The sequence below is a fragment of the Pholis gunnellus genome (assembly GCF_910591455.1).
Source record: "Pholis gunnellus genome assembly, chromosome: 9".
In the NCBI taxonomy this organism is placed as follows: Eukaryota; Metazoa; Chordata; class Actinopteri; order Perciformes; family Pholidae; genus Pholis; species Pholis gunnellus.
Window position 1 is genome coordinate 13740244 of NC_136535.1, and position 26805 is coordinate 13767048.

A 26805-nucleotide genomic window follows, 5' to 3' on the forward strand; every position below is an offset into this window, starting at 1 on the left:
TTTTCTGAATTAACAGGATTATTATTTTAGAATTCTGAGAAAGGTTTTAATTGGAGAAAGAAAATCTGCTCTGAACTTTGATACCTCAAAATCCCAGGAGAAGCTCTCATTTACTTGAGAGCTCGATTTCATAGAAGCCAACGTGTCCTGTCTGTTTAGTTTAAAGATGATGGCAACGGAGGCACAATTGCCTGATTGTCTCTTGAGTCCCTACGGATCCAGCCTGAATGCATTTAAGATGCATCACCTTATATAAATATATGTATTACTCAAGACACGAGTATCTCCCAGTATCTCTCTACCCAAACCAAGATACAACTGGATTAAACTAAACAGACAGGACATGTTTGCTTCCATGAAATCAAGATCTCAAGTAAATGAGAGCTTCTCTTGGGATTTTCAAATATCTCTTTAATTCACAAAAATAGAGCAGAATTGTTTTCCATGAAAACCCTTCCCATGATTCTGAGTTAATTAAAAAAAACAGGGCAAACTTTTTTTTTCTCTAGCGAGTGCAGTGAGCCTTTGTAGCCTGGCTCTTTCTGAAGTTACAATAAATTGTCCCATTGTTCTGAATTTTGAGTGACTGCTTTAGAGGTGCTGGTCGTTTGACTTTGTTGTCAGAGCCAGGCTAGCTGTTTCCAGAGCTTTGTGCTAACCTGCTAACCGGCTCCAGTTTCATATAGTATACAACCACGAGAGTGGTATCAATCTTCTCATCCAACTTTCAAGGAAACAAATGAGCTTATCTCCCAAAACTATTCCCTTTTCACGTAAACCTTGTAATGGAGATACCAAAGCTTGAACCAGGAATGGTCCAAGCTTTGTTTAGAGACCAACAGGCTTGTTCTCTCAGAGACATATTGAACAATAATCATATCAGCTTGGAGAGAAATCTCAGAGGCAGTTTATGAAGAAGTCAATGTAATCCAGTTTAGTGCTCCATCAGCCAGTCGCGCTTAGGTCCACTGGAGCCGAGCAGGGTTTGCGGTTTCCGGGCCAAAACTCAACTGCTTAAGCATCTCCTCCTCTTGCTTTCCAGATGTGCGCTCTCCAGATGCTATTTCACCTAACTTTATTTTAAGCAGATACTCTTGGCAGCCTGTCATGTCTTACCTCAGCTTTCACAAGGCGGAGCAACCAGAGAGAGACCGAAAGATGAGAAAGGAAGAAATATGGTTGACAGGCTAACACAAGATGAACCCCGAAGTCGATCCAAGAATGTGTTTGACACTAAATACTATATTTTGGGTCCAGCTCTTGGGAACTCACATTGCAGCTGGAGGATATTTGCAACATCAGCCAAGGAGACTGATGTGTTTACTGGGCAGTCTGTTATCTGAGGAATGAAAGACGCCAAAACCCTCATAACATTTTATGAGATCATATTTCATGGTGCAACATTGTACAAGGGCTGCTGATAAGGTTATGTAGAGTAAGAGCATACAGCAACAGGGTCAAAAAAGGCTCAATAAAGCCTTTCACGTGGATGAAATGCTCAACATCTCTTTGTTTTATACAGCTGTTAAAAGACAATAATTGGCAAAAAAATTGGAATAATATGAGAAACATGGTATAAACAAAAAGGTGTTTGTTCAGTCAATCAAAATTTGCCACATCTGTCACAATTATACACATAAATACAAAATTAGACTAAACCCTTAAAGGGGGGTTCGTCTTAGTCTCCACCCCTGTACTGGAGCTTGAAGAGGGCTTTGAACTGGCTCAAGTCGCTTGGTCTTTGTGGCAGAGAAAGACAGGGGGTCCGAAACGCTGCCAAATCCAGATCCCTCAGAGTTCTCTGTGTAAAGACATGAAAGACAAGAAAAACAACAAGGTAAAAAAATATTCGTCTTTAAAAGCTGCCTTCTAGGAATAATCTGACATTTTGGCAAATGTTGTATTTGTTTTCTGCAGGAGAGTTAGATGAGTAGACCAACACCACTGTTTGTTAAATATGAAGCTACAGCCAGCTGGAAATAAGTGGAAACAGTTAGCCTGGCTAACAAAATACTTTTACCAGCAACTCTAAATCTCACTGATTAACACGTTATATCTCGTGTGTAAACATTGATGTGCCGGACTATTATTTGGCGGGGAGCAGTAACCTCCCGGTTGCCTGGCAACTGCTCAGAGCCAAGAAATAGTCCGGCACACAAACCCACAAAAAAAACCCGGCAGATTGTCGTTCATACGCTTCGTTTTTTTTGTACAGATATATCAGATCTTAGTTGGTGAGCTTTAGAGGTCAGGCTAGCTGCTTCTCTGTGCTAAGCTAAGCTAGCTGTAGCTGCTGGCTGTGGCCTTAAATTGAGAGTGGCATCAATCTTCTCATCTCCCTCTCTGCCAGGAAGCGAATGAGCATGTTTCCCCAAGATGAGGCCTGGATAAACGTTTTCCTCGATCTATGTTTTTCTCCTCACCATGAACGCCAATCATGTGCTCCAGGATAAGGACCCTCTCGGCCAGGATCTTCAGGGCCTCCCTGAGCTGCTGCATAGCCTCGCCCTGGATAACACCACCATAGTTTAGGACAATCTTTCAAATGAGCTCAGGATGAAAAGATAATGATGTCTCTTACCTCATTCAAGCCTTCTCCTGACTCTCCTTTTGGCCCGGGTGCTCCCTGTGAAAACAGAGTTAACTAACCTGTTTGTATAAGTGTGTGTGATGCAACAACCTTATACTCACAGATAGGCCCCGTTCGCCTGCTACACCTGGAGTGCCCTGGTAGAGAGAGAACAGAGAGAAGAAATCAGGACTCCTGCTCGCGCACGCATCTCACCGGCTTACATTCTATATCCCTCCGTGCTAATCCACCTCTTCACCAGATCTCCAATCTTAAATCATGCTAGGAGACGAAGGGGATCAAGTTTAAAGACAGAGGCCCACTAGAGAGACGGATAAAAGAGGGGACCCGACATGGCCGCCCTGATTAGTGAGGCCTGGCCTTGGACGAGACAGAGAGACTGAGAGAGGAGGATTAGTCACAGCTCGGAGTGAGTCTTTGAAGAAAAGCTTGTTCACCTTTTATGTATTGGAGACTGCATTACAGCTAAGACCATTTACAAAACATAGAACATAAACTATTTTGATGGTTCATCAGACTAAAATATGTTCAGCCAGCCTGCTAATCTAATAACGAAGCAGCCTCACCCTTTCTCCTGGATCTCCTCTCGGCCCGGAATCGCCAGGCATGCCTTGGAGGCCCTCCTCGCCCTTATGTCGATAAAACAGAAGGGCGTGTATCAATGATGCCCGTCATACATTCATACTGTTTACTGATCAACAGATTCAGATACTCACATCCCGTCCCGACAGGCCTGGTAATCCTGCAGGTCCTCTCAGTCCTGGAGGCCCTGCAGCGTCATCCACAAAAGCATTCACACATGAAGGAGATGAATGTCAAATGTTTGGCTCTGACTATTGTGCAACGTCAAAATTAAACTCAGTAAATTTAACACCGCTTAATATTAAAACAATTATACGCTGGTGAGAGAGATTTTTCAGGTTTTACTAAATAAACATTGAACGCCTGTGCTTTAATGTTTCACTAAAATCTTTAAATTAAGTGGCTTTAACATTGTTTTCACACAACAAAGTCACATATATCGTTTGTATGTGCTTGTACCAGTGTTTTATTGAATCAATACAAGGCTCATATTGAATTGAATTCAAACAATTACTTCTTTGTTGTAACACATTTATATCAAATAGAAAATGATTGTTATTGTGTCAAAGTGTTTCTTCTGGTGTATTGTCCTATAAATTAGCTCGACATATTTTCTTCACATATTTCAAGTTTGGGGATCTTGACTGGGATTTAAAATAAAGTTTTGTGAGTTTGAGTTTGTTACACATTTGTAATGATAGACCCGTCCAAGAGGTCCAAAATCATGACAGGAAACAGCTTATATTCATACCTGAGGGGCCGAGGGGACCAGTTGGACCAGTTGGACCAGGAGGCCCGACTATGATCTGATGAGCAGGAAGATTCTCCTCTGGGGAAAACAACAACACAAGTTTACATTAAAAGTTGAATTTAATCTTTACACAAAAGACAACAGAGACTGTAACGACAGATTAGAAAAATAAAATGAATACCAATGTATATTCAGGGTCAAAAGGTAATTTACAACTTATCATTTAGTTTTAATTTAATAAATAGCAATATATATATATATATTGATGATTGCATTAATTGTTGCTGGCGGCCAAAGCTCTTACACTGGATTTTTTAGCTCCACAGACAAAAATGATGGCATGACGTAGATTTATTAAAACTCTATAATATCTTTACGGGATAACTATTACAAAAGAAAAGATGGTGTCAATTTGATGCCAACATTTAACATTGTTTGTTAAATTTTTCCCTCTACTGGTGAGCAAAAACTACTCTTTGCTGACATTCCATCTGTCTCTTAGCGCTGAAATGCATCTTGATCTCTAATGAGCAGCATTAAATACGTTAAAGACGTATTTAATGCACCAAAAAGAAAATAAGGACGCACTGGGACCCGATTACAGTCACACCGATGAACAGAATTGCATATCTCAAATAACTTGCATGAGGTTTTGTTGTTTAGCAGCGAGCGGTTTCCAGGCAGATGTCGTCGAATTAGCAGGCAAGCAAAATCAAAAGTGGTCACTCGTGATGAGAGACATTTGGATATAAGATCTGCCGCTGCTGCTGTTACAGACTTTGTTTGCGGTGATATATCCTGTTCATGTCTATTAAATCTTTGTTTCCAATAGGCCTTTCAAACAGCTGTTTGCTGCATCCATCCATGTACTTATACTGCTGGGGCCTCAGCCTGACCCTCAAGGGTGGGATCCTTCAGACATCAAGGGCCACCAGTCAAACTACAGACTTTCATCAGCAGTCAACAGTAGGATTAAATCCAGTAACAGCTGGTCGATCTAAAAGAGCAGCAGACACGCATGTAGTTTATTTTAAAGTATGCTTGTAGGTATAAATTTTGTTTTCAACCACACCACACTTCCTCTCCACTTCAACATATGCTCCGAGTCAGTGTTCCCCCGTGTTAAGACAGCGTTGTTACATTATGGCTACAGTCCACAGAAAGGGTCTAGAAGGAGCAGATTTCCCTCTGGAACTAATTTTCTAATGTTACAGTCTCCTCGAGCCTGGCTGCCTCCCCGAGAAACTCCACATGAGTGGCAGACTATCTCCTCCTTCGTTCATGGCTATAGCCCAGATTTTGGCTCTGGGCCGCGGCCTGTTCCCCCAAACGCAGACTGTTGTGCTGACAGCTAACAAATTAGGCCTGATTTACAGCCAGTTGGCCCCCCTCAGCTTACACGGCCCCACAGACCCAAATCTACATAGTTCCAGACCCGCAGACACAGTTCTGGGTTCAGAGAGGCAGACGCAGCCAAAAGCCTAATCAGAGCCAGAAGTCTCCATGAGGTAATGATTACAGCATGGACTTCTGCTGCCTCCCTGTGGTGAAACCTAGGTTTTAAACGTGAGCGATAGAACATTTGCACTGACATATTTCAAAAGATATGAAAAGTTAAAGTTTCAAATAATGAGAAATTAATTATTTTCATGTTTAGCACTCTATATATGTATTTTTGAGGTGTGGACAGAAGAGGCGACGCTGCATTAAAGTGGATAACATGAATGAAAAATGTCTAGATATATTTTTCCAATTAATTCTGTCTTTGAAAAAAAAACACTTGAGCTAATCTTGTGCAAATGATTTAGCTCACATTTAGTATTTGTCTCCATTGTTGGTGATGGTGTTAAATGAGGTTGCAGTAAACAGTGGCTCAGAGGCAGCAACACACACGGAAACTATTGAACTAAATCTAAACCAGCCCTTCACTGCAAAGAAACAATACTCTCCCCATTCTGCCGAAAGCTAAAGACACATATTGCTTACTTAAACACTTGGTAAAAGCTACAATATGCTCTGTGCTTCCACCTGTGCCCCCTTTTAAACCAATTTCCATACATAGCAACCCATCTGGCCTGGGTTTGTGTTCTGCCTGACACGATGATTGCAAAGAGAACAGGATGAACATAATGTACGAGATTAACGTGAGCGTTTGAAAGCACACGATTCATCAAAACAGACCTGTGGTTTTGGCATCAACTCGGACAAATGCTTGAATGGTTTTACAATTGTTTTTGTGTCAGAATTCAACCATGTGTGTAAGATCGACTTCTATTCTGTTTTTTATTTAAGGCCATCTGGGACAATTCAGCCCAAAGTTACTGCAAAAGAGTGAATTTGAAGGGGAACAGTCCGCTAACCTTGATCGTCCACGTGAAAAACGTCACCGCGCTCTCGCACAGGAGAGGACCTCGGCCCTGGAGGACCCGGTGGGCCAGGAGGGCCAAGGAGGCCTATTACTCCTGCTAGACCTCTGTCCCCCTTTGGTCCTGACCACCAAGGTAAAGGAAAAAACACAATCAATCATGTTAAACAGACATTTGTTGGTTTAAAGCATCTTTAAATGAGCAGATCAGACTAGAAGGTCTGATGATATTTTACCGGTGGGTCCAGGGAGGCCTGCTCTTCCAGCCGGACCCGGAGGTCCAGCAGAACCTGGAAGCCCTGGTGGTCCGATGGGCCCTGGAGGACCAAAGAAACAAGAGACAGTCAGAGTCAAATGTTCACTTAACACATCAAGAGGAAAGCAACTCAACTTATGAAAACAAACTTTAGGTGTGGGGTTTGAACAGCAGCTTAAATAGCAGTGAACTATTCCTTTAATCCTATCTGAATATTGAAACTGCAATTACTGTTGATTAATCCAAATATAGACATTAAGATATCAACAAAACAGGTTTGCTTTGTACGCTTTTTTACAGACATTGAAACATTTCTTCAACATCTCCACCACATCTTTGGGAAAGCTTGTTTTTCATGATGAGTTGTCACCTGGCGGCAGGTATGATGGCGATCCAATAGGAGTGGGTTGGGGAGCGACCACCTCGTTGTCTGTTGAGCCCTCTGGTAAACTGCTGGCTGCCGGCAGGGATGAGCCTAACAGCTTGATCTGGAACAACAGTGGAAGATTTCAGATACATCTGCACTCTGGTGTACAAAGTAATCTGTGTACAAATGTTTGAAATCCCTTCAAATAACTCAAAGGATCGAGACAGGCGTGTGGTGATCCTTGTTACCTTTGATTCGATGGCATTTATTCTGCTGTGCATGTTAGTGAAACTGGTACAGTTCAAACACTCTGTAAGAAAGAACGACAGACAAAGATGAGTTCAGTTCCTGGGCATACGTGATTCTTCTTCTTCTTCTGCATCTGTCTCTTCCTTTCCTTCTTGCCGTGTCTCTTTCATCCCTGTTTCTTTTCTTCATCCTGGCACCATCAGTAGTTTCTCTCTATCTCACACTGAGCAGGTCAAGCCAAGATACACAAGAACCATCAAACCAGACGTAGGCATTTATTAGGCATTCCTCCTCAAATCATATAACTCACTCACACAATAAATATTATCAGACCTCACATGAAATGCTCTCTGTCTCTGTAGTACACAAGCCTGGTGCACACCTGCTTGTCTCTTGACTCAGCATGTTTTCCGTCCGTCTGCCAATCACACCCTCCTTCAGATACCAAAACCATTAACTGTGTGTAGCACATGGAAACACAAACAACACACACACACACACACACACACACACCTCCATCCACATGCTTTCACTATAATGTCCACATGTCTGTGAGAGAAATGTGATTTACAGACATTTTCATGACACAAAGTATTTTAGTCAGATATTTTATATTTTTCTCACCGTCAACAAATCTTGGAAAAAAGAGCAAAAGACAGACATCCACTGTTGTTAAAAACACATCAATGACTTCATTATTATTCATTTAGAGTGGTGTTTCTGTCCACCTGATGAAGTCCAACATTCCCTCTCTTTTGTCTGTTTCTAGTCTCTACTAGCTCCTGAAGGAAATATCTGGTTAGTCGCTAACAGTATCAGTCCGCTGCTTGGTGCTGAGCGGGTATATTTTTGCAGAAAACCACACTGAATAGAATAGTGAGAGTGAACCAAAACAGTAGCAGTGGCTGTAAAAAACATTAACATGCACAGCAGCTGGATTCTAACGACATCACCAGATCAGACATCACATCAGTAATGCGTTTGAACCACAGCGGTTCAGATCATTCAGCGTCCTGTGAGGAGTTACTGGCAGCTCTACGGGCGTGATTTAGGTGTGTGTGACACGACACAGAGAGGCGACTGTTCGCTAACAATGGCGGCTCCTAAAGGGGTTAGCGTGGATGCTGCAATAGCATCAGTTGTATCAGAACTGGAGAGTATTTCTTCATTGTAATAAGAGAAAAGAACAGCACCGAGGGCTTTTCTCCAGACTGGTTTCAATTATTCACCTGCCATATATTTTTTGAAAGTGCCTTCCCTTTTTCCAAACAGTTTCTAATGAGGTTCTGTGTAAAGTTAATTCAACCAAAACAATGAGCTGAAATAAACTGAAACTCTTTGTTGAATTGAAGGAATGATTCTCTGTCTCCAGACTTATCCTCTAAGATTTTAACAGCATTTTAGCCCCTTTTTGCTTATTTTCAGGTTTCTTATATTGTCTTTTGTGTCAGCACCTGCATATACATATTTTATGCCTGATTAAAGTTCTTGTTTTCCAGCTGTACTTTCTGTGTTATCTTTAGTCTGTTTTGAACACTTCTGTCAAATTATACCATTCTAGCTACCACTAAACCGCAGATACCTACACATGCCTCTCTCTGCTGCAATACTGGATGCTTTACTTGAGCTGTGATTTAAAACACAGACACTTTTATAGACAACCCCAGTATTTGCTCTAAATGTGAGCCTTCCTCTGGTCTACGGCTCATAAGGAGTCTGGAATGTCAGCTGTCAGTCCCACAGACGGGACCCACCCACATTGTGGTCATAGCAGGGAAACCCAGAACGAGGAACAACTGGTGCTCATAAATAACTTACAACAGAAATGACCCAAACAGCTTTGGTTTGCCTAAATCAGAGCCTATGACCGCGACACGCAGGGTGCTAATGGCAGCAGCTGAGGTTTCTGCTTCACTGAAGTAGGACAGGGTTAACGTCTGTACCGTGTCTGTGTCTGTGTCTGTGTGTGTGTGTGTGTGTGTGTGTCTACAATCATGTACATCCAGTCCAGTGGTGCATCAGTCTGCGTGGGTGTGGTTTCTCTTAATGCCTCGTTTCAAACTAAATCTTGAATCCCGCCCTGGAGCGCAGCCACAAACGGAAACAACAATCAACAGCTTGACCCAAATACACATTCCTCAGGATTCATCAACACAAGTACCGAGAGCTGTTCAACCGCAGAGTGCAAAATGACCCGACATGAGTTTGTTGTGACTGGCTGTACAGAGGTTTCTTCAGCGACTACACAAAAGGACATCAAAGCCGCACACAGCACAACAGCAAGATTGTGGGCAATCGTGGGCTCCACACTGTGAGAGGACTGATGAGTTGATATGCCTTCATCTCCTCCACAGTTATTCATCATCAGCCCAGAGGAAGTCTCCACCCTCTGACACACTCTTTCTCTGTTATGTACAGTGCATCAATCTGTGATGCATTTCAACAGTTATTCTGTTATGATGTGATGACATTTAGTTTTTACGACCTAACATAAAGTAGATATACATGCTCTGGGAATGCCAATGTCAGTCTGTGAGATCCTGTGGTTCAGGCTGAAATATCTCAACAACTATTCAATGGATTTTGTACAGACATTCATAGTTACCAGAGGATGAATCCTGAAGATTCTGGTGCTCCCCTACATTTTTCTTTGACGCTACTATGTGGTTGACATTTTAGTTTTTCAGTTAAAAGCCTTGATAACCGTTGGAGGAATTGTCATGAAATTTAGGGCAGATAGGTGCCCAGAGGATGAATCCTCCCGACTTCGGTGATTCCTTAACTTTTTGTCTAAATTTCACGTCAGGACTCTCTACCTCCTAAATATCAGCATGTTAGCATCTTAAATGTGAGCATCATGAATCATGTCTGCTTTGCTGTACGGTCAATTGATAACAAAATAAGCAACACTGCCTTGTCCATGATGGTTTTCTGCTCTGTAAGGCTACGCTACGTCCACTGCTAATGAGCTAACTTGTTTGAACCTCATCTGTTGTCCAACAAGAGCCAGAAATAAAACCAGCCATATCGTATTTTTTTCATAAATACCAGCCACAAGAAAACACCACAACGGAGTCAATCTACCAGAAATGTGAACCAGAACAAAACAACGGTGCTTTCTTTTTCTTCCTTTTTTAAGGTGGCAGGCAGGATTCCTGTGTTTGCAGTTGGAATGTAATTATAGTTAGAAAACCAAACTTCCGCTGTGCTCGAGCTGATGTTTAGAACGGTACCGCAGCTATAGAGTCTGTTTGGATCCATAATTACACCATGGCAACATAAGACAGGGTTATTTTTCTTGGTTTTCTCTCAGCTCATGGGAAAGATTCAGAATTGTGTTGTCTTTAGTGAAGCCAAATAAACAGAGCGAATTGGGAACTTTTTCTGCTCCAAAGAGATTGGAAGGAAGGATTTGTATGTTTGAGAAGGTTACGATACAGATGCGACATCTTGTCTGATGCTAATGGCAATTCACAGAAAAGTATGTCAAGACTTGCTTTTTGTCAATTACAATATGAAAAACATAACAAATGCAATATTACAAGACAAGTGAAAATTATTAAAATGACAGACACCATATTGTATAGAATGCAGTTAACAAAAATATTAGATTTCTGGGTAATACACCATGCAAAAAGTATTAAACATCTATAAATAACATGATGGAAAGCTGACGTTAGTCTTGTGAGATAAGCTCAATTGTTAAGTCTGGCGCTGACAAATAAGAGACTATAGCAGACCTCCAGGCGAAGCACACGAGTGTAAATAAGATTAGAATCTCTGGGAAGATAGATCTTAATTCAAACATCAGTAGAAACCAAAACAACGAGCATATTTCATCTCAGCAAACTGCAAAAACATTGACTTGTTTGATGAATCATCCCTTCCTTTATTGTGTGATCTACAGTACAAGACAGCACAGGATAATTTGGCACGAGTGTAAGTCAGACTGTGGGCATCGTCTGTTGAGACAGCTACATTTCCTACATTAGACCTGGATGTTGATCAAAGAAATCACTCTAAGTTTCTCACAGTCTTTTGTACACACACAGACACACACACACACACACACACAAACAGACAGACAACCACAAAATAAGCCATGACGCACACAGCTTTGGACAGTCATTTTCATTGCCACTAAACACTCTGTCTGTATTAGTGAGCAGGACGGAAGGGGGATGTATTGAAACATCTTCTGGACCATCTTAAGAGTTCCTGTCACGTCCCCAAGATACACAAACAAGTGTGTTCCCAGTCTGTGAGCTGTGTGTGTGTGTGTGTGTGTGTGTGTGTGTGTGTGTGTGTGTGTGTGTGTGTGTGTGTGTGGGTGTGTGGGTGTAGACCACAGTCTGCCTCCAAGAACTGGCTTTGTCCCAGCAGCCTGTTGTGTGTCGGCCCTAGCTAGCAAGTGGTCAGCTATTGCTGGCATGGTGAACAACTGCCACAGAACACACACACACACACACACACACACACACACACACACACACACACATGCACAGACAGACACACACTCCTACTGTCACAAACTCGCTCACTCACTAAATCACACACCCACTTTGACCGCGGTGGCTGGTGGAGGATGGTGAACTTGGCTTTTTTTCTTTTTAAACCAATATGTCTATCCAGAGCGGGACCATTTAGCATTTTTCACCATGATGCCAGCGGACAGGCCACACAGCATTTCTTTAAACTGGAGCTTAGATGGATTCAGCAAGTAAGAAATACTTGGCAATTAATGGAAATTCCCATTGAATTTGATGCATGGGGCCATTATTTCATGCACAACAAGATACAGTCAATGACTAAATAATGGACTTCAGAACCACAACGAGGTGCCATTATGAATCTCACATTCCTCCTTGTAAAATGTTGCTTCATGACAGGCGTGGCCCTGAAACAATGACAAACTGAATCTCTTCCAATCTGAGAAAACACCTAATTCTCTCTCATTCCCTCATGCGGGCAGAATGCATCCAATCGTCCTGCTGCACCGTCTACACACTGCTCCGATGTTGAAACAATGGCTACACATTGTTGTGTCCGATGAAATGGAAAGGGAAATTTAGAGAAACATCTAACTGTCATGAAATTTGTTTTAACATTTTTGATCCCCAGAAGATGAATCTCACTGACGTTGGTGATCGCCTGACTTTTCATATGGTCCCAATAACTATTGGATGGATTGCTATGAAATTCATCGGGTCTAGATCTGTCTTGTATTTTGGTTTATGACCAAATACATGAAAAAAACTGATGACATTCCCTTGAGTCTCAGCTTCACTTTGTGTTTAGTAAGGATGAAATGGTTAAATACCTGCATACTCACAAATGCAAAAATAAGACCTAAACAGCCTTACACATTAACAGGCAGAGCTCCTGGCCTGTCTTGACTACAGGCAGCAAAAGCCTACTGAGAAATACATTAACCTTCATGGACATGTGGCTTTGATTAACCTCAGAAACCTTTTTCAGGAACGCAGGAACTTTACCTGCTTTACTTTGCATTAACACGTGTGGAGTTGCAGACAGAAAGATAGAGGGGTAAATGGAGGCCGGAAAACCAATGATAAGCCGATGACAGAAATGAAAAACTACAGAAGGAGCGTGAACAGGGCGTCGTCCATCAGGCATATCAGACCAGCACCAGGAACAGCTGAGCTATCCCATAGCTCCCAACAGGTCAAAGGGTAGAGTTTGACCTTTATCTGAGCACAGCCAGGGATGTAACAGAGACATCAGTCATATCCTCACTCTGCAAAGGTTGCAGTCTGGAGGAGCACATGTGGGATATGGTTCTGTTTTATCACTTTACTCCAAGGAGAGGAGAGGGGCAGATCTAAAGGAAATAGGAAGTTAGAAAAGTGGAAAGCAGCAGGGACTATAGAAGATAAAGAGCCCAGCAGTGGCAAGAAAAAGCAAGGGCAAGACAAGGGTAAACGAGCCAAGGGGATGAGAGCAGATGGTAAAATGGAAAAATGGAAGTATATCAAAAGGTTTCAAATAGCTAGTGTTCTAGATAATCCCTCCAACGGTGGGTTTAACGCACTTCCTCCTCATTCAGCTGCAGAGGGGAAACAGTGACTCTAGCAACATCATAGCTTTAGCATTAACACATTAGCACAGTTGACATCCTAGCTTTTAGGCGCCTTTTCACTTCTTTAATGAAATTCATTAACTTCCCTAAATACAATCCTGTGCTGTCACACCCAGCATTACACTGTGTTAAACTTCTTCTGCTGAGCTTTTGCATGAGATCAAAGGCCACTGCTCTCATCAGGGGAGGTCCTGGATGAAGCTCCCTCACACACAGACGTTACCCACAATCCCTAGTGTTAATTCAATGTATGTGTGTAGATGGGTGCTGGGGGATGCTGCTGTGATGGAGCAGGGAGGAGGGGTGCAGGGGCCAACAGCAGGGAAATTATGAACACATTTCTCCCAAATGTGTTCCATGCCGTCATGTGTTAGCACAACTCTGCTGAGAGCAAAATGTAAATCTTGAGATGCACTGTACACAGCCAGCACAAACCTGAATGTCAAAAATATTCAAGGGTCAGGGTGTCAACGAAATGTCTTCAGAAAACACCCACTTTCCATTAGCAAACACACAGAAATTCAAGCTTTGCGACCAGCTCGGCCTTAGCAGTCCGGCCACGAGCTCAGTGATATTCCAGAGTGCTTGAAGGCAATATGGACAAAACACCAGGCACACACTAACGCAGGGAACACTCTAGAGGACTTGTGAAGGCCAAAAGCAACTGTGAAAATACTTGCCATTCGTCTTTAATGAGTGATTAATTAACCAGATCAAACGCCAGCATTGCTTTTTCAGATTTGTGCATATGTAAGTGCTAAATGTCAGACATTTTAAGGGCTGCATGCTTATTGTTGTTGTTATCATTATTTTCTCAGTTAATGGGAGTAGAGAAATTCAGAAAATAGTGATGGATCTCCATAGCAATTTTCTCAAGCCCAAGACAACATATTTAAATTGCTTGCTTTCGTCAAATATTCAGCCTAGTGTCACAATAACACAAATAAATGCAGAACATCCTCACAATTGAGTGGCTGGAGGAGAGCAATGATTAACCGACTGTCGAAAGAGTCGGCCAATCATTTTTCTGTTGATCGACTGATCGATTAATCAGTTCAACTCTTAACATTGATAAAACTGTGACGCCTCCATTTGGGGCTATTTTCAGAGAAGAGACAAGAAACTTGAATCCTAAACCCAACATACCGTGATAATGTGTGCATTGATACCAGTGCAGATTTGGCCGTTTTTTAGAAGGAATAATGGTAAAGAATAAACCATGAGAGTGAGGCAGAAAATGACTCAGAGTTTTGAAAATGAAAACAACAGGAGTGTGTGCAGAGGTGAGAGAAACAAGCATCTCCTCAACTTACACGGACTTCACTTCGACTCTAGCCCTCTTCACGTGCCCTGTCTTTACGTGTCCGAGGGCCTCAGGGGCCTCTGAAGCGGAGCCAGAACCCCATCAAACTAAAGCCAGAGGTGATGTCATCTTCATTGGTTAAGGCTGTCTTCTCTCGCTCTGATAAAACAGCTGGCTCAAAGCCTCCACTGCAACAGTTTTCACAGAGCTGCATGCACAATGTTGGCTAAGTGACATAAAGACACAGGGATGAATGCAACACGCCAAATTGTCCATGATTAAATAAATTGGGCAACATTTTGGGAATCACTCGTGTTAACTTTCCTGCAGAGGTTTAGACGAGAAGATTGATACCACTCTTATGGTTGTGCAGTAAATATGAATCAACAGCTGATTAGCTTAGCTTAGCATAAAGACTGGAAACAGGGGGAAACAGCTAGCTTAGCTCTGTCCAAAGGTAACACAATCTGTCCACCAAGACGTTATATCTTGTTTGTTTAATTTCAGACCAAAACCAAAGTTTAAAAATGCCCAATTTTGTTTTTTGGGGGAGTTATTACTATAGAACTAATTCTTCCCCAGGAGCAGTGACTTCTGTGAGGTCTCTATGCTCCCTCAGAAGTTCTAAAACACGATGCATGAATTGTCATACCTTCCCCTCCAATAAGCAATCGAAACAAGACAGTTGAAATCAAATAGAAACACGTCTGTATTCAACATGTAACAGCTATCAAGAAAGCCATGAGGGTGACATGTACCGAAAATGACCGCCCTATAAGTTCTTTGAACCATTTCATACAAAGATGGGGCATAACTTTAAAATGTTCTCCTGTGGTATTATTATCAACCATTAATTCGAAGGTATTCCTGATATCCATCAATGACTTATTTTTTTGCTGTGCAGAGGTTAATCTACATGAGGAGAACCAGTCTCTCTTTCGGAGCTGTAGCACAGTCACGTATGTTACGAAGAGCTCCTGGAGGAGTGTCATGCTCATTAATCTCAGTGGGGCCACTTTCCCACAGAACCGGCACTCTGCTTTGCTGCCGTCTGGGCAGCTTGTAGCAGCTGGAGCCCTGTGGGACAGGAACACTCCCCATTACATTTCACTTTACTCTTCTCTTTCTCTTCTCTTCTCTTCTCTTGCTACAGCTGTTTCTGCACTGCCAATTCTAACACCTTGTTGTTCCTCGTGCACTGGTCCTAACTTTCTCCCCTCAGTGTTCTCTCTGTCTCTAGCCCGGACACACTGCCAGCTCTCCCTCCTCTCCTCAGTGTGAAGCAGACTGTCGGTGACATCAGCCTCCGCCTTTCAGGTCTCCTCGCCGAGTCGAACGTGGCCTTCTGTTCCGTCTCTCCATATGGAGGCAATTTTCCTCCTGCTCTATAGCCATTAGAACTTGCAAATACATTTCAGCAAACGTTAAATAAACAGCCAGATTACTGCTTCACACTCCTGCAACCACTTTGGTCTCAAGTGAACCATAATCTCTGGCAGTACAGACTCAGCGGATGTAGGTTCGTGTTAATCTTTGTGTGGAATAATGGTCTCCAAAGGCTTTGTCTGTGTTTATTCCATTAGTATTAACGTGTGTATTCGTAACTTGTGGTACATCTTGGCCCTCCAAGAGCAACAACGAACCATTTGTGCAAAATGGAACAAGGTGTGGTAATTATGACCAATAAGCAAAACTTGAGGTAACTGTTAATCTTGGACAAATGTGAACAGAGCAGGCCAGTGTTTTTCAATGACACACAAATTGCTGCATTGCCCTGCGACCCCAGAAAATCTAACAGTTGCTGAGTGATTTTAATAGAAAACCATTAAAATAACTCCTCAGCATTTTAAATAACTCTAACGAAGCCAATGCAGTCACATGCATCGTTTTACAGGCATCCACAATGTTTAAAATATGTGAAAACATGTTTGTCAGTGTGGTTGTGAGTAGTGGACACATATATATATATATAAATGTATACATATATACTGTAGCAGAGTTAAGACAGCCCAACTTTAGACCTTCATCCACCCTCATGGCTGTTTCTTCAGGCTGACTGTGGTGTCTCGCCTCTTGGTGAAAATGTTGGTCTTTACTGGGCTGAGAGTCTGCGGTCTGTGGTATCGAGGAGCAGCGCTGCCCACCATGAGACCGAGCATACCTCCAACTTTACAAGCTGGACGTTCCTCTGAGCTTTTGACATAATAGCCATGGTAACATTCAGAGAGACAGAAAACTGCCTACAGTTAACAGAGTGTACATACGCACAAGTTCAAAGAAAGAAGAGATGCAGAATGAGACAGTCAGTGTTTTCTAATCTCTTTCCAGACACAGATTGCACGGCCGTATCAAGAAAAGGTATAAAACCGCAGGGCACAGGATCCCTTTCAACTGCTGCTTTACTGCACTCCGTGCTCCCAAAAGTAATCCAAAACAGGCTTTCAATCTTAATTCAAAACAACTTTACAATCATATCAAAAGCCCAACCGCTGCTGCACAGAGGCACGATTATTAAGCTACCCGGCGACACACCACCAAACATAAAACAAGGCATTGGTGTGGGTAAAGATCTACAAAGACAGATGGGTCTGGGCAAAACACATGGCTTTCATTTCAGTCCTTGAGAGACTTAGCCTCTGACCACATTCGCTCTTACATCATGCGAAGAGGGAAAAAAAGGCACAGATTAGACACTCACCTTCTCGACACTCTTCTCCCACAAACCCTGGGCAGCATCTCCACTCCAGTGCAGTCACTTGCTTGTAGGTAACCTTGAAGGACGGCCTGATCAGGGTCCTGTAGCTGCAAAACAGCACAGGGGCATGTATTGTAGTAACATACAGAAACACACACATACAAATACACAGACATGATCAAACCAGCAAATATCAATATCTGATTGTTTTCCTGGTTTTACTTTTGTAAAAGGTCTTTCAACATTCACGACAGTAACAGCATCACAGCACAGCTGAAAAAGCTGACAGGAGAAGAGGACTTGGCTGAAGAGGAGCAGGTGTGAGGACTCTGAGGGTACCTGATGACTTTGTTGCAGGGTCCAGGCCATCGGCAGCCCTGAAACACTCTCTGAATGGAGGTTTCTGTCCCGTTGTGCACCTGACAGGACACTGTTCTGGAAACAGTATACTGACACCAGTTCCTATAATACAAATAAAATCGATTTCACTAAAACTAAAAAAAAGAGAAATAATCGATAATAATCGATGTCAATAAGACATGTGAACAAAATGTGACAATTTCACAGAGCTGCAGCAAATTTGTTTCTGCTAAAGACACAGAATCAGGGTTATATTTCACGAAATGTGCAGTGAAAATCTCCAGTGTGAACATGTGCTCACCTGAGTTGGGTACGGGACCCGGTACCTGGCGGTCCAGTGCTGCCACTCTGTTCCGATTTGATGCGCTGTCGCTGCAGAGTGATGCTTGGAAAGTGATAAACAAACCCTGTTCCCAGCGAAGGACAGACCAAACTTATCCACATGCACAGCACGTAGAGGAACGATAAAGCCATCATCTCCTTTTGACTTATCCCTGATGGAGATATCCGCAGATATACCGACGATTCTCAAGTAAATCCTGAAGTTCTAAATCCCTCTTTGACAGATCTACAGAGTTGGAATGGTGAAAGAAAGCCTAAGAAAACCTCGCTGAAACCATTAATGAGCCGGTCATTTCGTCTGCACAAGGAGAAACAAACTGGCCCCCTTAAGAGCCCAACATGAATGACACCCAGCCTCGTACTATAGAATAATGCGGTTTTCTGACGTTTGACATCGTGCCGAGGACTGAGGAGTCAAATATCCAGTGTGTGTAAAAAGCGCGCAATGTGAGTGCTGGAGACGGAGTTCGTAAAAGCGCATCTGTCTGACTGAAAACCACCCTTGAGTTTTTGTATAGGTCTTGTGATATTACTGTCGTTGCCAAACGTGAACTCGGTCGTGGTATCTTACTCTTATGTCTATTGTCTCTATTTTCCTACCGTCCTGATGACTGAATGAACAATAGCCTACGCATTAAAGCACATAAACCGACGGTAGCCTAACAAAGACGGATATGAGTGAAAACAGTATGATCTTAAAATAATTTATTGTGGTCTTTGTTCGCTTTAATCAGTAACATTACAACAGATACATTACATCATTATGGAAGACCATTTCATGTTTTTAACGAAACGTTTATCATACAAAATGACAAATGATTAGTAACATTCAAGATTTCACTGAAGTAAAAGTACAAACGTGTTAACAGCTAAATGTAGGTGACTTTAAGAAGTATTAGAGTAAAAGCACTTTTTTAAAATGTATAATCCCTTTCAGAGTTATATTTATTTTCATTATCTATCTATCTATCTATATATATATATATATATATATATATATATATATTTATATATATATACCATATTGGAATACTACCACTGATGCTTTGATAGTAAGCTGTATTTTAATGTGACAGCTGGTGGTGGTGGAGCACATTTGAGCTACTTTATATAAACTTGATATAAACTTTATATACAGTTTGTATGTAGCCTAAAGCACTGCATCATATTTTATGATTTGTTTTTTATTGGCCTCTATATTTTAAAGTGAAATCAAACTTATGTTCTGGTTTTGTTGGGGACCCACACTGGTCCCAGTGCTCAACACAGTTTCAAAACCACTGTGGGAATAAAGTGAACTTTAACCAGGTGGTCTGCAGCGCCCCCTGCTGACACTCCAGCGTCTGTACAGGCCGCAGGAGGAAGGAGACGTGTCCCACGTTTAGATTAGCTTGAGCGGATAGATGGAGACAGACAACACCGGTGGCAACATGGGGGAAAAAGAAGACATGGAAATGTCAGAAAACCCATTTGAGCCTTTCATTGAATCTCTGAGACAACAGCTGGAAGACCAAGACCCCGTTTTTCTTATCGCCGTCATCGTCGCTTTGGCCGTCGTTGTCATCACCTGTGGTAAGAAGTTACCGTTAGCATGCTAACATAGCTTGCTAGGCCCAGCGTTTAGTCTAGTTTAGCACAGTTAGCTGGAAAGTGTAGGGTTGCTGGTAAGCGGCTTTGTCAGCAGGACATTCTGCGTTAACCTGTTATCTCTCATTTTCATTTAATTAGGAAACGTGTGACTCAAAAAGACCAGTATCCGAATTAGCAAGCTAGGAAGCTAACTGCTAAGCTAGAGCAAACAGCTGTCAGTTGTGCAGCTTATTAGTGTTTTCAACGGAAGTCATTCCACTTCGTAGAGTATCTTTGGCTCATCGGTAACAGTGGGTTTAAATAATAATAAGTTAGTAACCGGTCTTTCTGTTTTTATCTCTGCAGTGTTTCTGAAGTACTTTCTCTCCAGCAAAACTGTCCGTAGTGCTGTCCTGCTCGTCGGGCTGTGTGACGCTGGGAAAACCCTCCTCTTCAGCCGGGTGAGTTAACTGAAACGTGGTGGCCATCGCCACGTTGTCTATCACAGGGTGTTCAGCAGACTGATGCACGGTGAATCTGCTCTCTAAAAGTGCATTTCATGTTCTGGCAGCTGTTGTCAGGAAAGTTCAAGCGGACACAGACCTCCATCACTGACAGCAGTGCTCCATACAAAGCTAAAAACGAAAGGGTGAGTAAAGAACAACCTCATCAGGCATCATACCTTCATGATGAGCATGGTTTACAGGTGTCTCCCCCCCCCCCCCTTCGCTTCTGTATTCAGGCTAGCACCTGGACTCTGACTGACCTGCCTGGACATGACAGTCTTCGCGCTCAGTACCTGGAGAAGTTCAAATCTTCAGCCAGGTGAGAACGAAAACAGCCTGTCTGAGTAACGTTACATCCTGTCTTATCGCCGAGGTCATTCCCATCATCACTCTCCTATTCCTCCCTCTCATCCCATCTTTAGAGCGATAGTGTTTGTAGTGGACAGCGCTATTTTCCAGAAGGAGGTGAGGGACGTGGCCGAGTTCCTGTACATCTTATTGACGGACACTGTGATCTCCAGGAATGCCCCGGCTCTCCTGGTAGCTTGCAACAAACAAGGTTCATCGATCCTTTTGCTTTGACCACATTTATTGACACTTAATCTCTTGTTCTTTATTTTCTACACCCTAAAGTTGCTTATTCCTTTACTGGTCTCTTTGTTTCACAGATATCACCATGGCAAAATCAGCTAAACTGATACAGCAGCAGCTGGAAAAGGAAATGTAAGTACAGCAACTGATGTGTTTTTGTGTGTTTGTTTTTACTGTCTGATTCCCATTATTTTTGGTAAATTTCCTCACGTTCTCTATTATAATTTCCTTGTTTAATTGTCGATATATTGATTGTTCTGTCACAAATGTTCCTCATATGTGTGACGGTTTCAATGCGTTGGTAGTCAGGTTTTGGCCATTGGGAGCAGTTGGGATTCATATTAGACCCGTCCTGAGTCTTTCGTTTGGTGAATAACCTTTTACGCCTCTTGTTTCTCGTAGGAACACCTTGCGAGTGACGCACTCTGCTGCCCTGAGCGCTCAGGACGGCTCTGTGGGCGGCAGTGTGTATCTGGGGAAAAAAGGCAAAGACTTTGAGTTCAGCCAGCTGCCCCTGAAGGTGGAGTTTCTGGAGTGCAGCGCCCGCGGCAGCAAGGGTGAAGAGGGGGATGCAGACATTGACAGCCTGGAGAAGAGTCTGGCTAAACTGTAAAGGCAGCAACTCAACATCCTCAGTGCAGAATTTGACTGAGGCCTCAGTAATCACAGGAGGGAGGACATCTCAGTGGAGGATTTATTTGACCGAAGCTACCAGTCAAACGTGGTCCTCTGAGCTGGCTGTCAATGTAAAACTTAATTACATCAAAAGGTGGAAGAACTTTTGAGACCGATTAAATTAAAAAGGACTGAAATGATGCTCTGGAAAATGATGTCGCAGTTTATCAGGTCGCTGTGCAGTGCTGAGAAATGTGCTTAGTCAGTGTAAATGTTACTGTGAACATCCACTTGAGAGCTTTATTTGGCTTTAGAAAACAAATCTGCTTTAAAGAATTTCTGTAAAGTACAATATTTGCTGCGATTCAAAGAAAAATGAATACAGGCTGTCAAAGAGTTTCACCATTTTTGTTTCAAACTTGAGCTGCCTTGTGAAAACAGATGGGCAGGAATTGGATTTATTAATTTACTTGGACAGTAAGACTTGTGCCTTTATTTCTAGGATTCTTATAGAAGTGTTTTGCTTGTTTGCAATAGAATGATGGTTTACTTGTTTGAAAATGTTGCGTGAATATAGTGCATTTGCAATGAATATATGAATTTATTGAGATTTTGTGTTAAAAAAAAAAACTTGACAATAAAGTTTTTGCTGCTTGATTGTGATTCAAATGAGTCCACACAGCACCTTATCTTACATGTTAGAATTAATATGCAGCAAATGTGATTTAATCAACACAGGAAAAACAATCTTAATTGTACATTACATCATTATAGCTCGTCAGATCATGAGGCGATGCATTACACTCAAGTGTTTGAAATGTCACATCCTGGAAACAGCTTTCAGTTGACTTTCTGCTTTGACTTTCTAGTCCGGCACCTGGTTTGGATTGAGATGTGTTTTTACTCTACAAGAGCACCGCAAAGTCAGTTAAACATGCAGATTGCTTTTGTCTATAATGTGGTAGAATTACAGTCCAACACATATTGCCAAATATATTTCAAAGAACAATTTTTATAGGACCCCCCCCCCCCCCCCCCCCCCCCCCCCACACACACACACACACACACAAAAAAACCAAATGAGCAATATCAGTAAATCTGTCATTAAACAAGACCCAAAAAACAATTACACGTTTAGTTTATTGAATATGTCATAAAAACCAATACAGATGTTTGTCTGCTTCTGTGAAGTGCTTCACCCAATGTTCAGAGCTTTTTAAAGTAAGTATTAAAGGAGATTAAGATCCTAACGTCAAAATCACCATGTCAACCAGAAGAAATAATGATGCTGCAACTTCTAACAGTATCAAACACAGGAGTGTATACTCAATGTAAACTAAAGAAAACAGTCAAAACATTGTACTGCAACCATGAGAACAAAAGATGAGAGAACCTGAATCTATAGCGGAGACAGAGGGTAAACCGTCAGACAGGAGCTCTGATCTGCAACCACCACACTGGGTTCACCTTTCAGCACAGCAGGGCACAACCAGTTCACCTTGTCCCCATGACTGATGCTCAGTTTGGGCCCCGACTTCTCCTCCGTCGCCTCCTCTGCACTTGCGGCCACTTCCTCCTCCACTTCCTCTTTCTCTGTTTCAACCTTCGTTGCTTTATCCTGGCATTGCTCTTTCCTCTTTGCCTTGCTCTTACTCTTCCTGCGTGGGGCCGCCGTCACTCTAGTATTGGCCTTTGCCTCCGGAGTCACCACTGGGTGCTTACTGAGGTCCCACAGGGCGACTTGGCCGTCATTCCCCCCAGTGACGAGCCAGTGAGGGTGGGAAAGGAAACTCACAAAGTGGGCTTGTGAGGCCCCCTGACTGTGGGCCTTGACGGCTCCCTGCTGGTCCAGTTTAGAGCCGCTGCCGATCCGCATCAGATGCACCCGACCGTCCTCTGCTGCACAACCCAAAATGTTCCCACAACTCGCCACAGACACGCAGTGGACCAGTGGCGGGTTGAAGAGCTGACCGGGACGCTGCTGATGGTCGTCTTCGTCCTCGGCCACATCCTGGAGGTTGAGGGTCCAAAGAGGCCGCGTCTTCTGCAGACCCCACAGCATCACCTGAAGTGATAAACAAAAATGTGAAAGAAATCTGCAGTAGGAAAGAAATCAAAAGTAGTCTTGGTACATGATGCAAGTACATATGGTCCTCTCACTCACCTGCATGTCTAGTCCAGCAGACACCAGGTTATTCGGTCTGTGAGGTCGAAAAGCCACCGAGGAGCAGATGTTTGTGTGTCTCCGAAGAGTCCTGAATACTTTCCCCCCAGGAAGCTCCAGGACCCGGACTGCTCCGGAGTCATCCGCCACTGCCAGGGCTGAACCCGTATCGTTCAGCGCCAAAGCATTAATCTCCTCCTCACCTGCACCCTGAAACTCCTCCACTGGGCCCTTCAGGTTTCGGGGGTCCAGTACGCTCACTGCGTCGCCATGTGACACGTACAGCTGGCCCGGACCTGCTGGTGAGAACACAACACTGGTGCTGTCCTCTTCACCAGGGAGAGTGAGGCGGCCTATGATGGTCCCCTCTTGGCTCCACACAGTGACCTCTCCACTCTCAGAGCCTGAAGCGAGGAGCCCCTCGGGGCCTGAAGACACCCCGACACACAGGATGGACGTGGAGTGGCCCTCAGACCACCGCCTGGCCATGCTGACCCTACAAAGTATAAGTTAACAAGGAGATATACGTTAGTTTGTACCGTTGATGGCAACGTTGTAAACCAAATTTAGTAGTAAAGGGGGGACAAAACTCAGCAGCAGTATTTAACTGTATCTCTAAAATAGTTCCAACAAAAACGGATTTAGAGCCGAGATGATTACTTAATCAATAACTCAATCGACAGAAAATTCATTTTTTTCAGGCTATCGTTACTAACATCCACTGGTCCCAGCTTCTTAAACATTCTCTGTTTGTTTTTAAATGTCAAGCTAATACGTTCAGTCCCGACTCTCTAGCTTTAATAACCCGTTAGCATACAAGTTAACACGTGACACCCTGTTCAGAAGACGGGTAATAAACATGCTGTTAATCTGCTCATTGTAAATCAGTTACAATAGTGTCATCATGTATAACTCAAGACCGCAGCATTACGCTACCTTAGCAAGTGCCGTCAAAACTTCAGCTGTTTGCCATGTGGGGTCGGGTCGCTCGCTGATGACGTCATAGATGACTTTCTGGGTTTTTTGTATGCCCTGTATGCAGCGTCTTTGGCGGGGGTTACCTGAAAGGATATTCAGGGTAAATATCCCCTTTTCACAGGATATACAGATTTCAGATGCATGTCTGCTGAGCCCCTGCCATGTAATAGGAAAAAACACAGTGATGTGGAAATGCATGAGCTTAGATTTGTAAACAGTAAAGTAGGCTACATACTATATCTGGCACATTTTACTGAAACTGAAAAGCACTCAGGACACAGAGGGGACAGATCAACAAATCATTGTTCATTTCCACAATGGCTGCTCTCGCTGATTCATCCAAAGCTGCATGTAGATCTGATGAGTGTGGTCCATTTCTGGGTCAGTGAACAGCCTTCCATACTGCCGCACTGAATGGGGAACAGAGAGAAGAGGCCATGGCTTACAAACCCCCACAAACTAACACACACACAAACACCCGACATTCAAATGCTGACACGTTCTGTATTCTCCTCACAGAGAAGCAGCAGTTTTCACAGTGCACTTTGAATGTGAGTACTCTGTAGTTATTTACAGTTTTCTGCGAATGATGCATGTGCATTAGATGCTACTTCCTCTTTCTGTGTGTTTAATGCAATTACTTGGGAAGGTTTTACTAAGCAGCTGGATATTGAATGTTATAGTGAAGCAAGTTTAGTTGTACGATACTTTTTCTATTTCTATTTCTATTTCACTTCAGTGATAAAGACTGAAGTAAGGTAAGTGACCTATTTTAGAGTTAGATTCATATGTAGGATATTGTGCTTGTGTTAAAATGTATGAAATATGTATTAAATAGTCTTGCATGTGTAAAGCAGTACTGAAAAGGAAATCATACTAAACGTGATGTGTAACAGCTTTAACGGGAGCACCAGCACTAACACTGCTGTTATGATTGAGACAGTGAAGAGAATTCACACAGAGAACCACGAATAAAGACTCAAATGGCTTCCTAGTTTATTTTATTTTATATATATATTTTTTACCAGATTCTGATGCAGCATCTCTTTAAGTTAAATTAGACATGAAAATAATCCCTGTGCAATAACCCTATTATACCAAAACATCTACTTTGCTTACAAATGCCAAATACTACAGTTTAATATACGAATTGTGCAATAACATGTACATATAATCCATTATTGTGTATATCAACTTATATTTTCTGTATATAAATGTGTATCCATGCATATGTAGCGGACGTGGATAGGGCATGGAAGGAGACGACCCAAAAGATAGTTTTCCAGCATTTATTTGCTCCCTGCAGAAGACAATATAACACACTTAGATTGCCTTCTTTTCTCTTTCTCACTCTGCACCTCTGCTCCCTCAGCAATGTAAAACACCACTGTGAGGAGAAGACGGAGCTACTGAAGCTTAGGAGGTGCAGAAGAGATGAGACGCCATTTCCAAAGGAAACATAAATAAAAGTAACGCTAAATAAAAATAGCTCATTAAGATAAAATTCACACATACTCAACAGGATCGCTAAAGGAGAAACTAAATTCAAATATTACAAATAGGAAATAAGAAATGATAAAGTGCATTTTTAACTGCGTTACACATACTGTACTGTACTGTAATGGTACATTTCTACTTAGTATATATTTCTACTTAGTACATTGAGTAAATGCCTAAGTGCTTGTACTTTTGCTCTGAACTCAGTAGATCTTCATCCTTTGTGTTAGCGTACATGCTCAAATGTATCTTGCTGTTTGTTTTATGGAAATTTGATATACTTATGTGTATTTTATATTCTTATATGTAGAACTGTTTTATATACTTGTTGTGAAACAGTCTATCATATGCTTGCATCATGAGACTTGTGATCCATGCAGCAGCTGACTGCCTGCACACATATCGTCTCCTTCTCTGTGTTGGATAACAAGTACCTATTGTGTTTTCACATGTTCTGTGCCTTAAGGATAAAACGTATATATCGGTGTGTCTGTTGTTACACAGATAAAGCACCTCTCATACTTTAACTACCATGGCCTGCACGGCCTGAAACAGGATGTTCCATTGATCACTCTTGTATATAACTTGGTGTGATTTTTACTTCTGTAGTGCACACTTCTACAGAGTCCGAGTGACTCTGTGTAACTGTGCCTCTTCTCTGGCCAGAGAATAAATACTTTAAAGACAATTCCTGTTTCACAATATTCTTCCTTTCAGTTTAATAAGACTCAACAGCGGGTAAAATCATTTTCCACCACAGTACACAAACAACAATTTGACATTTTTTTAATAATTTGACCCGTATATAGTTACCTACATATCTACTTTTACACATTTCCTCTGCATAATAAACGTTTGTGTATCTTTGTTTAGCTCCTTCTCAGAAGATTTGGAGTTACCCTGAAATACACACACACCGGAGAGG

At 42.4% G+C, this 26805-nt stretch overlaps 3 protein-coding genes across 3 annotated transcripts; 1 reads left to right on the plus strand and 2 right to left on the minus strand.

The window, feature by feature from the left end:
- Positions 1-1618: 1618 nt before the first annotated feature.
- col26a1 (collagen, type XXVI, alpha 1) lies at positions 1619-18095 on the minus strand (the record flags this gene model as incomplete). Its single annotated transcript, XM_079165948.1, has 13 exons — positions 1619-1801; positions 2424-2508; positions 2582-2626; positions 2692-2727; positions 3157-3219; positions 3307-3350; positions 6284-6412; positions 6525-6605; positions 6915-7032; positions 7160-7221; positions 17262-17365; positions 17598-17720; positions 17920-18095. The coding sequence occupies 13 exons, from the start codon at positions 18093-18095 to the stop codon at positions 1662-1664; spliced, it is 1206 nt and encodes a 401-aa protein (XP_079022074.1). The 3' UTR covers positions 1619-1661.
- Positions 18096-19322: 1227 nt separating this feature from the next.
- srprb (SRP receptor subunit beta) lies at positions 19323-21896 on the plus strand. Its single transcript, XM_079166876.1, has 7 exons — positions 19323-19532; positions 19896-19990; positions 20101-20178; positions 20272-20354; positions 20458-20594; positions 20704-20758; positions 21029-21896. Exons 1-7 carry the CDS (start codon positions 19364-19366, stop codon positions 21237-21239), a joined length of 828 nt encoding a protein of 275 aa, XP_079023002.1. The 5' UTR covers positions 19323-19363; the 3' UTR covers positions 21240-21896.
- A 466-nt stretch (positions 21897-22362) lies between these two features.
- Positions 22363-24376, minus strand: wdr53 (WD repeat domain 53). Its single transcript, XM_079166698.1, has 3 exons — positions 24342-24376; positions 23406-23901; positions 22363-23306 (listed from the first exon to the last, which is right to left on the minus strand). Exons 2-3 carry the CDS (start codon positions 23892-23894, stop codon positions 22641-22643), a joined length of 1155 nt encoding a protein of 384 aa, XP_079022824.1. The 5' UTR covers positions 23895-23901; positions 24342-24376; the 3' UTR covers positions 22363-22640.
- Positions 24377-26805: the final 2429 nt, after the last annotated feature.

Coding starts and splice junctions, on each gene's coding strand:
- srprb (XM_079166876.1), top strand. CDS start 19,364: ATGGAGACAGACAACACCGGTGGCAACATGGGGGAAAAAGAAGACATG. Junction 20,179..20,271: donor ACAAAGCTAAAAACGAAAGG/GTGAGTAAAGAA, acceptor TTCTGTATTCAG/GCTAGCACCTGGACTCTGAC. Junction 20,355..20,457: donor AAGTTCAAATCTTCAGCCAG/GTGAGAACGAAA, acceptor TCCCATCTTTAG/AGCGATAGTGTTTGTAGTGG.
- wdr53 (XM_079166698.1), bottom strand. CDS start 23,894: ATGGCCAGGCGGTGGTCTGAGGGCCACTCCACGTCCATCCTGTGTGTC. Junction 23,307..23,405: donor CTGCTGGACTAGACATGCAG/GTGAGTGAGAGG, acceptor TTATCACTTCAG/GTGATGCTGTGGGGTCTGCA.